Genomic DNA, 14,070 nt, shown 5'->3' with positions numbered 1-14,070 from the left:
CCGATAATGAATTGCACAATTACTTAACGGCTCTTATTTAGCTTTCAGCTTTATAATTTAGTTGGAGGTTCTTTGAAGCATGTGCTAACAAACAATAAAGACTCTATGAGTTCTTCATTCAAAAATATGTCTGTTCATAAACTTTGCTGCTGATTTGGCTCCTACTGATACAAAAGATCCAATATCAAGTTTTTGTCCATTTAAGAAGAAGGACAGACAAAGTGCTGATTTAAAAAATAAATCAAATCAAGTACACAAGTCCAACGCACCTTCAAGGTCCGCTTTACAAATCTCACAGGCGATCCTTTTCTTTGCAGCGCTGAGGGTGAAACGCTCCCCTGACTTTAGAAGTTTTAGGACATGATGGTGTTGCATCGTACGCCGCCATTTTGCTATGTTTTGTTAACCTGTCGCTTCCCAGCTGCTGTTTTGCATGCGTTACTATCAGCAGAGATAGTAAGGATGCGAGATGGCTCACTCCTCAGCAAACTCAGCTCCGGAAAATGATCTTATGTGCGTGCACAGCAGGAAAAACACACGTATGTAAATGTCCTGCCCTTTGGCTCTTCACTTTGTATCAAATCTGCCCTTTGTATAAAAGTCATTGGCTGGGCTTTCGATAATGCTTTCATGTCTTTTACATAAAATCATATCAGCACATTCATTAATAACTCTCCTCAGATTTGATTCCCACAACTAACCCCTACTTGGGGAACGTGATATTGATATTAAACACAGATAATGACCGTTGAAAGTTTGATATACTGTTGATAAGCTGCCAACAGCCAATCACATCACAGAAACAGAGCTCTCTCTAATCAGTTACATGGCACTCCTCGAAACATGTTCACATTTCAAACTGCAAGGATTTATACGAAATGACATTAAAAGTTTTGTTTAATTATTCCGTTTCATTAGATGCTTTTTCAGATCAAACAACTCTTTGACATTCCTTTTGGTTCTAAATGTGCGCACTAATAGGGAGTGATAATCTTAAACACAGATATATTAGATTGCCCAACCCTCGTCCTGACACGGCTCATTTCTCTCTGTGAAGCATCATTACGAGGGAAAGCAAGCGTCAACATTCGCTCAGACGGTGGGTGTGTTCATGAGATGGCAAACACATGACCCTGATGTGCTCCATTTGTTTGAGGATTGGAGTGGATCTACAGCAGATTAATCACATTGATGATGAAAGCCATCACATGTTCATAACTGTCAGCAGTTATCATGATGGTATCTTGTTATTTATGCTTGTCAAAGGGGTTAACTCTTGTTTAAAGTCCAGCTTCCTGACTATGTTAAACTCCCTCTTCAGTATGTTAATGGCCTGTAATGAAATAAGTGACGGACGGCGGTTTGTTTTAGCATTCCTCTTTTGTCTATTTTGCGTATTTTGGTTTCGGAGGTTAGCAAGCGGAGCGAAATGTCAAAGAAGGAGGCAATTTAGGCGTCCCTGAAGCAGCTCTCAAAAACCAAGTAATGCAAACCAGGCGCCTTAAGATTCCCGTCCTTGGAATTTTAACAAGGACTCTCTAGATATACTGTAGCTCTTTCTTCACCTCCGTTTGCTTTGGATGGATCTGTGATGTTTAAGATATCCAGTTTAGGTGTCCGGCTCACTGCACAAAGCTTTCCTGACAAAGTGCGGCTGTTGCTGTGTTGACTTTGCCAGTTTTTTAAAAAAAGTCTCTGGCTTGAATATTGTCACAGCTCGTTCAAAGAAACGGTGGTTACCGGAGGTTAAATCGTCAATTAGAAATTAGCGTGCGGCTGTTTGGGTTGGCAGGCTGGCAGGGAGAGAAAGAGGAGGGTTAAAGTCATGTTTTTATTGCAGAATTTCCATTTGGATGCCTCCGTACGGTTTCCCTCTGATAGCGTGATCACCACTCATGCCTTATTTAAGTCAGGAAAATAAACACGGAGTGCTATTGTTGAAAGAAAATGGATGAGGTGTGTGAAATACCTTGAAGTTGATGAAAATGGAAACTTTTACTTGGGCTGCTTCCTGCCTGTCCAACACACCCTCACCGCACACACACACTGAATGAGGCTAATAAAGCACATGCGTAGCTACTCTCTCCCTCATGTTAGGATTTGGTCATATTTGACGCACGCTTTTGCTCGTCGTTGCCTCAGCGGGGAGATTTCGGGTTCAGTCGCTGACGAGAGCAACATAAAAACAGTCCACCCACGCACTTACTTCCCAAAGGCCCGTTTACTGTGTTTGATCAAACGCTCTTACTCACTGTCTGCTGGACTTCCTTTGAGTGCACATAGAGAGCAAACAGGCCACCCTCTACATGTAGTAAGGAAGTAAAGAGGCTGGGACCACAGGCGGGTGCCACAGCTGGGAAATTAGCTTCCCTGCTGCTCACACGAGTGAATCTCTGCAGCGACATGTCCCTCCTTTCTTTTGACTCTTTGTTTTTCTCTCTCTACCGCTGTCATTGTTATCAGTCTACAGCACAAGGGGAAATTTCTGCCACTGCAGATCTTGATTAATTTAACAGCCAGCGTGCGTCACTGAACAGTTCATCCCCACTGCTCTGCAGGGAGAGTTTTGGACCGGGAGCTGTTGGAGTTTCAAATCATGGCAGCGACCACAAAGCTGTTTGGAGAGCGGTGCAGAAGTTGAGCCGCGGGACGGCACAGAGCCGAGGAGCTGAGCTGGTTGAGCCGATAACTGCGCACCGCAGAAGAGCTCGGAGTGGATTTGAGTTGAGAGTTGCCTTTGAACCCCGTAGCGAGTTCTGATCCCCCCCCCCCCTTTCCATCTCGTCTTCCCAGCTCTGTAAATGGTGCCAGGCGTGATATATAAGTGCAAGTGCACTCAGATCTCAGGCCAGGCGTGATTTCATTTCATTTTGGTTCGTGGCGCTGAAGAAGCTTCGCAACAGAATGCAAATAAGGAAAGTTGAGGCTGTCCGCATTAAATATTAGTCAGTATAAAGCTTAGAGGTAGAAATAATAAGGTTAGCATGAGCGCCATCAAAACACGACATGTAAACAAATGTTTGTTTACATGTCAAGCAGCTGAAACTGGTTCGTGCTTCATCCTGTGTCGGGTGCACAGCAGACTGTTTTTTCAAAGTGCCCTCCTTGTAATGTGCTTCGCTCTTTCATAACCATGTATATGTTAGCATTAGCCCCGAGGTTTAATGGGGTTTTAGCTGCCAGTTAGCACTCGGATTGTTAACTTGAACTCATTTATGACTGTCAGGTCTCGTGGGGATGGTTGGAGTCCACGCTGACAGCTTTGAGCTCTGCTGCTCCTTCAGTCGGTCTCCTAACTCTGCTCCCACCTCTTTACAGCCCCCATCAGCCCTCCGTGTCCCCCTAACAAACACACACACACACACACACACACACACACACACACATTCCAGCTGTATCAACAGCTGCACCATCGCATTGCCGGCCAGGAAACATGCCTCTGCCATGTTGATTGCTGCTGTGCTAAACGTATACACACACACATACAGACGTACACACACGGTCACGTGTATCGAACACATGTGCTCGCTCTCCTCTCGGGACATCACCTTTAATAATATCCTGTCTGATTTCACCTACAGCTCCACTCACGTCCACACACGCCAGCTGCAAACCCCTTAGAACCAATCACCGTGTCAAGGCCGTGCCGTGAAACTGATCAGAAGCATTTAAGTATTTATTCATCTTCAGAAAAAGGGTGGGACGGCAGAGAAGAAAGGGCGGGACGCTTAATGTATACGTAACTGAATTTGTGCAAATATCTGGAGCCATTTGAGAGGTATTCACCAGCCCCCTTCGTAAAAATAAACGCCATCCACCCTTTTAAAATGGTGTGTGGTCTGTCAGAAATCAGTCCCATCTGCAGGACGCTGCCAAGAACAGCAGCGCTGGACAGGAAGCAGGTCTCTCTGAACAAGGCCCTTTCAGAGGAAAAGTTGATGAGGCGTAGGCTTTTAATTTGGTAATTATAGGAAAATATAAATGGAGTCGCTTCGGATATGATGTTACTTTTGTCATTCTTATCATAAGCTTTTACTTAATTAGTTTCCTACACTGCATTTGATCACTTAAAAAGGACATTTCCCAAACAGGGGCGTGATCAGAATTTTTGGTCTGGGGTGGCCCAACTGGGGCACTCACTTATGCACGGGGGGCATTAAGAAGGGCGCGCTTTTGTCTTCACTTGTTGTATCTACTTTACATACTAACATTAAGAAATACAGTTGTTACAATCCTGTGTAAAGGTTTTTAAATCCCAAATTATAACACAGCAGAGTGGCAGCATATAAATCTTTGGCACTAAATTTAAAGAGTGAAAAACTGTATTTCCAAAAGTCACAATTAAAGTAGAAGAATACCAGTTATAACAAAGCCCAATGGAACTTAAGCCCCGCCTTTGACCAGACGGATAGCCAATCATAGTTCTTGGGGTTGCACCTGGGGTGGCCAATCAGATTTCAGAGGGGGGCCCATGCCACCCCAGGTCACTCCCTGGAAACGCCCCTGTTACCAAAAACATTTTTATGTCAATTTTTTGCTTTTTGCTTCCACATTGAAACTGTTACTTCACTGACCTCTGAGAGGCTGTGGCAGTTTTATATTTCCTTAATTTGTGGTTTTAAATTGAACGCCTCCTTTAAACAATGCAGACACATCTCTCATTGTCGCTGGAGACGGTTTTTTTAGCAAAAAACAAAACAAAAAAAGAGAAAGTTAGGGGCAAAAGTGAAGGAATTCCTACTTATCACTGGAACACAATGTCCTCTAATGTTGTTGTGATACTTCCAGCTGTTAGCGTGAGCATGTGACTTCAGCCGATGGTGAAGAAGTTAAGCGTTCAGCCACCGGGCGTTTGTGATTTATTGTTCTTTCTCACACGTGTAGCAGACGGCGGCGGGAGGGAGGGTGTCGTGTTGTAGATTAGAGCGGCCTGTGCCTCGGGCTTAAATGAAACGCAGTAACACAGAAGTCATCAGATTCTGGTTTCAGGCATTAGTTTCATTGCGTGTAAAACCATTCTGAGCAAATAGACTGATAATATTATCGCAGCACTTGTGGTGATATTGCACAGAGGAGTTATGGGAAGGATTCCAGAGGGAGGACATTAATGGGGCATCAATAGCATGCAGGATGCTAAAGCTGAAGCTATTTTTAGCTTTAACGATACCGCAGAAGAATTCCTTAAAAAAACAGTTGAGCAAGTTCATCTGTGAGGAATTTATTTTTATTGCACAAAATGAAAATTCCTTCAGTTTCTGTGAATCACTCGATAGAAAGTGAAAGGCTTGAAGGATGCTGTTAGATAATACTGATAATGCAAGAAGGGCCAAGAGCTTCAGAGAGTGAAGAAAGAGTTTAAAAAAAAACACCAGTAAGTTCACTTGGGTTGTGCAAGTGTGTTTTGCAATGATTTTATTGGCTTGCATTGTTCGGTTTTATGAGTTTTTCTGAGGAATTTTTGTGTGGTGTTTCACTGAAGAACGGCCAGACTCAGACTTACAGGTCAGTCTTAATTTTTCAGCCGACAATCCACAAAAAAGAAGCCATCAAACAGCATGCTTTGATAATGTCTTAAAGTTAGCTTGAAGTCTTTCTGGTGCCAAAATATGGGCCTGGGTACCTCAATCTGCTGCTCATCTTCCCTGTCCATTTTTATTTGTTATTAGTGGACGTAGAAAATCAGTGAGGCTTGAACGAGCTTCCAGACATCCATCATAGCCGCTGAACTATATGTCTGTTTTGCAGGTACGTGAATCTGGCAGTGAATAAAAACTCAGTTTGTTGTAAAGGATGCCAAACAGACTGTGCTACTTCCAGAGCAGCATATGGAGGGATTTAAGCGCTTCCCTTTTTGATTTGTGCAGAAGCTCCCAGAGGAGTACAGGCTATATGGCTGTTCATGTTATTCTGCTTAGAAAAAACAGCAGATATCTTTTTGAAAATCTTGCTGCAGCAGTGTTAATAAGCCAAACGTCTACTCTTCAATGGATGTGCTGATGGCTGTTAACGCAGCCTCTGGTTGCGGCTCATTGCTAAATTCACTGGACCTCCGAGGAACGTTAAGTGCTGCTCATGTAATGGACTTGCAGCACTCCTCGGCTGCTTAATCACGTGGCGAAATTCATATCTTCTCCGCCCCGAAAACACGAACCCCGGGGAGGAATTAAAACAAACAAAAGACCGCGGGACCTTTGTGAAAACAAGGATAGAGCACGTCGAGGACACAGCCATTAGAGGAGTGTCAGTGTCTCGTTTTTTGGACAGTTTTCCCTCTTGTTTTTCTTCCTATAACAAGCAGTCAAAATGGCAGACAGTTGTCAGGGGGTTTGTTTTAGGATTTGTAGACAGAAAGCCAAGCAAGGTGGTTGAAAAGAGGAGCATTAGGTTGCCCAGTATTTGTAGCACCAGCAGGTTTTCTGGTACATATGCTCCTGGTTACGATGACTAGACTTGTCAAAGGGCTCTTACATAGATTGTTGTTGGCGTTTTTCATGTGTACCAAAGCCAAGTGTACTTTTTTCTTCTCTCCTTTTTTTTTTTTTGGCGGGTGTTGGTGTGGGAGGATTTGGGTGTTGAGCAGAAAGAAGCAACTTTTGGAAACATCCAAACAGCTTATATCACGCGACATGTTTAAACTGGACTCACAGTTACTTTATTCCTCTGGGAATTATAACTTTTTTATGTCATTTTCATTCTGCCGAACTTTTCATCATGTAAGGCCTTTTGTTGGTACCGCTGGCTGCTGACACCTTGTTTCATTCCATGTGTTCTCTATTATCATCCAAATGAGTGTTTTCTATTATAGAAGAAGCAGTGGGAAGATGTCAACACTTCAAGCTAAGCCAGCACCAGCTGGTTATTGACCAACACTGGTATATAAGAAAGAAAGGATTGTGACCAACATGCATATAGGCTGATAATTTGTTACTCTTGTCCAAGTTCACAGTACGCTGCTACAAAACTGTATTATGACTTTCATCAAGACTGAGAACTTAATACTGTATTGTGTTTGTTTGTATTTGCCTGATGTCTACGATAAGCTAACGCCAACTTTCTTTGTCCTCTGTTCCAGATCATGGATGAGACCCAGACGCAGATAGCCTGGCCGTCCAAGCTGAAAATAGGAGCCAAGTCCAAAAAAGGTGATTTCTTTTCTTTCAATTTTGAAAACGATGAAAACATATAAACACTGATAAGAATATGCTATCAGATTGAGTTTCTTACCTTACATATTCAGATTATTCTGATATTGGATCCGTTTACTGTTCCTATTTTTTCCCCCTTTTTCCTTAAAGACCCTCTCTAGTGAAAATCAAGTGTTTAACCTTGTAAACGTCTCCATGAGGTGTTCTTCATGTGCTACAAGACATATCAGGGACAACATAAGCAGTCATCTCCATGGCTGGGCCTGTCTGCTTTTAAACTGCAGTGTACCAAGGACAGGCTGAACAACACGTTTTCAGATTGGCAGGTTTGAGACGTCACAAACCTCAGGAGCCAATCCCGTTAATGGACGGGGTGACGCTATGCATATCATTATGTGCAACCTATGGCAACCACTTTGGCGATGCTCGAGCCAGCTGTAACCGTCATCGTAATTTTTGCAAACTAACTACTGACTACTAACGTTAACGTTACTACTACTAATGACTACATTTCAAGCTAGCTACGTTTCAACAAGTCGCCACTAAACGATGACAGAGACGTGTTTTGTTTTCGGCTGTAATTTTACAAAAGGAGAGATGTAGTACAAAGTGGGCGGGGACTATGTAGATTCAGGAATTTTTAATAAGGGAGAAGGAGAAAATGCCTTGGGAGGATTTTTACAAGGTAATGTATATAACGTATTTTGCAGAAAAAAACATATCAGACACAATTTATTATTTCAAGCAGAGCATTTTAAATGTCTTAAAACATGACTGGAACTGGTCTTTAACTGTTTGGTCAGTCCATAAACTCAGTCTTTAGTTTCATTTTTTTTAACATATTACTTCAATTCATGTCACTATTAGTAACAGATTTAGTGCTTTCTCACTGATATATTGATGCACATCTTAAACTAAACCTAATGTTCAGATACTAACAACATATCTGAGTTAGCTTTAGCCCCTAAGATGAGGCAGTTAATGATTATAAGTCCCTGTTGTCTTAACCAGAAACATGTTCTCAGGAGTCATTGGACTCACATGGACAAGAGGGAACTATTTCTAGCTTGCATGAGAATTTATTTAGAAAAATGTAATAGAGAAAAGATGAAAGCGTGCATGTTTTCGTTCCTCGCGAGCCAGTGACTTCATCTGAGGAATTTGTGATTCTGCCGTGGGGGCGGAGCGGAGGGAGTCACGCATGTATTGGCCGACTTGTTCCAGCACTCTGTTACCAATCAAATATTATCACGGTTATTTAAAGCTCTTCCGGGAGGGGGTGAGACGGGGGTTTGAGGGTAACGGGGGTGAGGAATAGGTGCAGCTCTGCCCACTTTGTTGTCCTCGGGGGAATCGCTGGTGTGCGTCTTCAGGCCAGATGTGGAATCCAATGACATTATGTAACTTCCTCACTCACTCGCTCAGAGAATAGTTGACATGGTTACATCAGAATGTTGTACATTCTTCTCTCTGGATGCTTAATCAACTCTTACTTGGAATACGTTCGCACACGAACATCCATTCATCCCAAGTATTAGTTCATTCACAAAAGCTGCTTCCAACACCACCTGGGGATGATGTTCTCTGTATGAAATGAAGCTATTTAAAAACTCTGTTCGATCATTTGTAATGATCATTTCTCCTCGGTGTTGCGTAAACTTAGAACAAAGAATGTTGGATTATCACATGCAGTTATCTTTTGAGTGAATGCATTTGGAGGAGAGACATGAGTGAATGCATTTGGAGGAGGAGAGACATGTGAAACTGACCATGTGTTTTAACAACCTATACTCACGGGAGGGAGAGAAGTCCATGGGCTGAAATCTTACTATGGAAGATTGAAGATGCAACACCAACATCAGTTTAGATCAAAATTATCCAGATTTCAAAGTCCCAGTTTGTGCTCTCCAGGATAATATACAGCCTAGTATGATAAAACAGTCCTGGGACCTGCAGCAGAAGAATTGGACCCAAACAAGATCCTGTTAAAGTATTATTTAAAAACCTAGATCCAACAGGTCCTGGGTTGGTTCTTAGATACAAGGATCTGGATCTTGAATCATTTGGAGTCAGAGCTGCGCAGTAGAGATCAGCAGGTGGAGCCGCCGTAGCCAATTCCGCTAACCAAAACACACACTTAACTTACAGAAAAAAACAGCAAATATCCCGCACGTCGGCGTATTTAACAGCAGAACAGCTTCTTGTGTTGGTCTGAAGCAGACGTTCACAGATATGTTAACTTCAGTGACTGTAGTGATGGTTGTTGTTACGTTTCCTCTCAACATTCTTCCTCCACTCTGCTAATCTGGAACAGATCGGCAGCAGGAGCCGTATTTGTCAACAGAGCTGTCAATCATCCTTTTTACAGCATCAAATAACTAATTAAAAATAAACTTGTCAGAAAAATGGACACTTGGACGTAAATCAGTGTTATAAGAACAACTATAAGCACAGAAACCATGTTTGAGAAACTTTTATTTGACATGTATTTTGATTTTATAGTTTGACTCATGTCCCATCTGTTAACATGGAGGAGGTGGCTTTATGACCTATACTGCAGCCAGTCAGCAGGGGGCGATAGAGATGTTTTGGCTTCACTTTTAGGGAGCTGGCATGTCATCCAGCTTTGTATACAGTCTATGGTCCAGAGTCCTTTTGACTTCTTATTGTGTTAAATATAGAAAGATAAATTATTTGTTGGTTGTTATTTAGCTTTTTTATTACTTTTACTTTACCGCAGTTTGGATCCAAACACAAGGTTCAGTTTGGTTCAATAGGAAGTCTTAATAAGAAGTCTGCTTTAGCTACTTTATCACTATAACAGTTAAATCATGTGCAAAATGAACACCTTTATGCAGTATACCTTACACATGATGTATTGTTTCTACTAATTCAAAAGCTTTTTACATTCTTCGCCTTAAACTGACCCTGAATCCACCCTTCTAATCTGATTTCAGAACCCCTTTTTGTCTTTTGAACATTAAGTTTACAAGATTTGATCTAATCCGATTGTTGAAATGCAATCACATAACTTTTGAACAACTGGATCCTGTTGTTTAAAACGGTAACCACCAGGGAGATAACTTGAGACAATGACCTGCATTCCTTTCATGCCGCATCACTCTTCCATTGGATATGACCAACAAAAACCCCACTTTATCCGTGCTAAAAATAGCTTCTTGCGTGGTTGTTTTTTTCCTGTATGGTTCCAGATTATTTAAACTCTCTTTAAGGGTGTCCGTTGGCTTTGTTTTCTCCTGGAATTCTGCGGAATTGTCTTTCATGTCCAGTCTGGAATCAGTTACACTCTGCAGGAGAGCGGCAGATGTGAGGGGACTTGTATGTTTGTAACCTCTCCTCATAAAGGGCCACACTCCATCAAAATGCCAGCTCCTCTATTGCATTCATCACCTGCAGCTAGCTATCCCTGGCTGCCACCTGCATGAGTGTGATAAGGCCAGTTGTTAGCCTCTCGGGCAAGCTATCATCGGCGCACCGTTAGTGATTTAATACATAGAGGAGGCACTATCACTCACATGAGACAGTCAGACCTGTGCAACAGAACGGTCAATACTGCGAGATGCTGGCGATTTGTGCTTTGTTTTATGTGATAAATATCATCATAATACTGCTGCTTCCTGCCAGTTGTCTGTTTCAACATTTCTGCAGATGTTTGAGAAGCGCAGAGCCAAGAGGACTTAATTCCCTTCATTTGTGTGGTATTTTCAAATGCAGTCCTCAGCTGGAAAAATGCTTGAGCTTTGCCAGTGCCGAGCTCCACGAGGGTCAAAAGGTTTCTTTTCAGTGGAAGTGGAGCTGTGTAAAATCCGTGCGACTGAAAACCCCTTACTTTTCGCAGCTGCGAGTGTTTTTGTTTGCTTTTCTTCGCGTTGTGTGTGCCAAATTAGGACTTAAGGTGTTCATTTTTTATTCCGCAGTCAATCAGCCAAAAAAAAGGAGCACGCAGCACACTCCGTTTCAAAAATGCGGGGGTGTTCTACATCACGACTGCAACACTCATTTAAACTGGCTAATGTTTGCCAGATGTGCAGTGCAGGACAGACACTAGAAGAGCCATACTCCCTCTAATGGTCACAGTGGGCGCCACAGGAGGAAGTGGAGGGATTTCTATTGTTCACAGCAACAGCTGTATGATGGGAAACTTTCCTGGAACCACTGCCGAGACTGTGATCTTTCTGCTCTTTTTTTCTTTGTTTTCCTTGGTTTTGTTTTCCCGTCTCAGGCTGCAGCTTGGTTTTTGTTTGGTTCCTTCCCCTCGAGCGATCTGAGAGCTGTTGTTACTCTCCCATATGATCTAGCAGCTTGTACTGTGTGTGTTGAGGTTACCTTCCCCCCTGAAACTCTAACAAGGTCAGTGCGTGTTTTGCTGGCGCTGGTCCTTACAGCTCCCAGCGGCCTTTAAAGAGAGATTAAAACTCGTTCAGATACTTCTCAAAACTGAATTTATCATTCTAACAAAAGCACGTTCAAAGACCATGTGGTTTCTTTGTATTTGGCAGCTCCGCGGACGCTGTACTGTTATACATCATCAAAAACATTTGCACACTGGGAATTCCCTTGTCGTCAAAAGAAAGTTCTGACCATCTTTTTCTAGTTGTTCTCATTTCTGCACAGTTCCTCACTGCCAAGCGCCTTTTAAAGTCTAAACATGCAATCGTGAGGTTCTTTGAGGTCCCAACAACTTTATAATCATAATTCAGATTCTGCGAGTTCTGTCTGAAAGCTTCACTGTGAATCTGAGATGCTGTCAGCGTGCATATGAGGAGGGGGTATTCCTGGAAGGGGGCTTAGTCGACTTCCTGCAGCTCGGCACAGTTAACACAGGGGCGATGGACCGTGGGTGTGTAGTACATGCGTGTGCACATTTAGAATTTGTGTGTTTTTTCACATTTTAGTTCTCCAGGGGTCCGGCATGCGGCTGAGCCAGATGTGGGCTCAGCCAGCTCTACACAGACGTGAGCGTTAGCTTTGAATGGTTTGCAGTGTTTGGTTATTTAAACCGAAAGTTTTAAGAAGCAGAGGAAGCACAGTTTACTCAAGCTATTAGGACTTGCATGATTTGAGGATGTCTTCTGTATCTTCTTCTGCAAAGGGAAAGAATTGCTTCTGTATGTGCAGCTGATAAAAAGCCCGACAAAGTATTCCTAGAAAGAAGCAGAAAATTGAGTTTTTGCGCTGTCTGACTGACAGAACGAGGCTCTGGAAAATGAGTTGATAAGCATCACATGACTGTCTCTGCTGTCTTCTACTGAGGCTAAATTGCTGCAGGAAAATTCACCCCAGCTTGTAGTGTTTTTGCAGCTTGACTGACTGATGGATTGCTTGAATATATTTCCACAGAGCTGCAACCCTCCCACCCTCCTCCCCCCCACCCCCACGCCGTGTGCTCGCTTGCCAACTTGAATGAGTCTCGGCAGATATCAAAGCGGCAATTACCGTTGCAGAGCTTTCCTCCGACGCTCTGTAATTTGTTGACAAATGCAGACTGCTGTGTCATGTTTGATTAAATGGGTTTTTACTTTCTCATATTCTACACACACACACACACTGAGCATTAAACACACGCTCTTATTCTTCCATTTATTAATGTTTCCTTTCTGTTTTCTTCCTCCTGCAGATCCACACATCAAGGTGTGCGGGAAGAGGGAGAACGTGAGGGAAGCCAAAGACAGAATCATGTCTGTCCTCGACACAAAGGTGCAGCAAACATCTTTATCAAAGTGAAAACAGAATCCCTGTTTATGTGTGTCATTCTCTCCCTGTCCTCCACCGTCCAAGTGACAGATTGCACACAGCAGTGAAGCACAACTTGGCACTAAATCTCACCAGATACTCGCATCCCGAGCGCTGCCATAGATTGCAGTCAGTGTGTGTGCATGCGGGCTTCATTGCCATGGCAACACAAGAAATCAACTACCTAGGCGCCTGAACTGCAGCACCCCCTGGGGGAAGGCAATCCTCCGTGCACTTTGAGCAGCCTCGCACAAACAGGGCAGCACGTGACCGGCTCAGTTTTTAGCATCTCATCTGGTTTAGTCACGTTAAAGCTGTTTCATTCTGGCAGAGACGTTCGATAATTTGATTCTGTTTTCCTTTTAATGTTCTTCATATTTAGTTGCCTTTGTGCTTCTTTGCGAAATGATTGCAGCAGCTGAAAGTATTTAAAAGAGGGGAAATTGTAACTTTTGGGTCTTGTGACTATTTAGACGGAGTTATGGGAACAGATGCTGCACGGGCTTTTCAGTGAAGCGGAATTTATAATCTGGATGTTTGTTTGTACACTTTGAAATGACACATGGCTGTAAACACAGACAAATTTGATTTAATCTGTGATGATGTTTGAATATGAAGATGTTGCGGTGACAGTGGATACGCTGTTATGCCTCAGGGGAAACTATTGACTGTGCTGTGTATACACGATGGCCACCAGTCACCTTGGGAAAACTGCTTTGACCACAACAATAGTTTTGTGCACGTTGCAACAAATGCAGTGGGTGAAATTTACTATATTTGGTCGGATATTCTGGCATTTTAAAACTTTCTATCTTCTGTCTAAAATGCACCATTTTCTTGCTAATCGCAGAGCTTTTGTTATTTCTCAACTACCGTCTCTTCTCTGCTCATTAGAGCAACAGGGTCACCCTGAAGATGGACGTCTCCCACACAGAGCACTCTCACGTTATCGGCAAAGGTGGCAACAACATCAAGAGGGTGATGGAGGAGACGGGCTGCCACATCCATTTCCCCGACTCCAACAGAAACAACCAGGCAGAGAAAAGCAACCAGGTTTGTGGGACTAGACTTACTCTGTGCAGTCTCACTGAGGAAAAGGCAGATAGATGAGTGGAGGGAGGGAGCTGCCGGCTGCTGGCTGATCAAAGAATTTTCCCTCTTCAAATATTTT

General features: G+C 43.0%; 1 protein-coding gene across 1 annotated transcript in view; it reads left to right on the top strand.

The window, feature by feature from the left end:
• The window catches only part of LOC138588346 (protein bicaudal C homolog 1-like), a 67,426-nt gene that overhangs the window by 24,396 nt on the left and 28,960 nt on the right, over positions 1-14,070 (top strand). The window contains exons 3-5 of the mRNA XM_069658414.1: positions 7,073-7,142; positions 12,784-12,863; positions 13,794-13,952. Coding sequence (XP_069514515.1) covers positions 7,073-7,142; positions 12,784-12,863; positions 13,794-13,952 — 309 coding nt within the window. The remainder of the gene's footprint in view (positions 1-7,072; positions 7,143-12,783; positions 12,864-13,793; positions 13,953-14,070) is intronic.

This window comes from Semicossyphus pulcher, unplaced genomic scaffold (assembly GCF_022749685.1).
Source record: "Semicossyphus pulcher isolate SPU_LCO1_2020_fin unplaced genomic scaffold, fSemPul1.0.p SCAF_12, whole genome shotgun sequence".
Classification (NCBI taxonomy): domain Eukaryota; kingdom Metazoa; phylum Chordata; class Actinopteri; order Labriformes; family Labridae; genus Semicossyphus; species Semicossyphus pulcher.
Note: the sequence above shows the minus strand (reverse complement) of the source record. Positions and strands in the feature narration are given on the sequence as shown.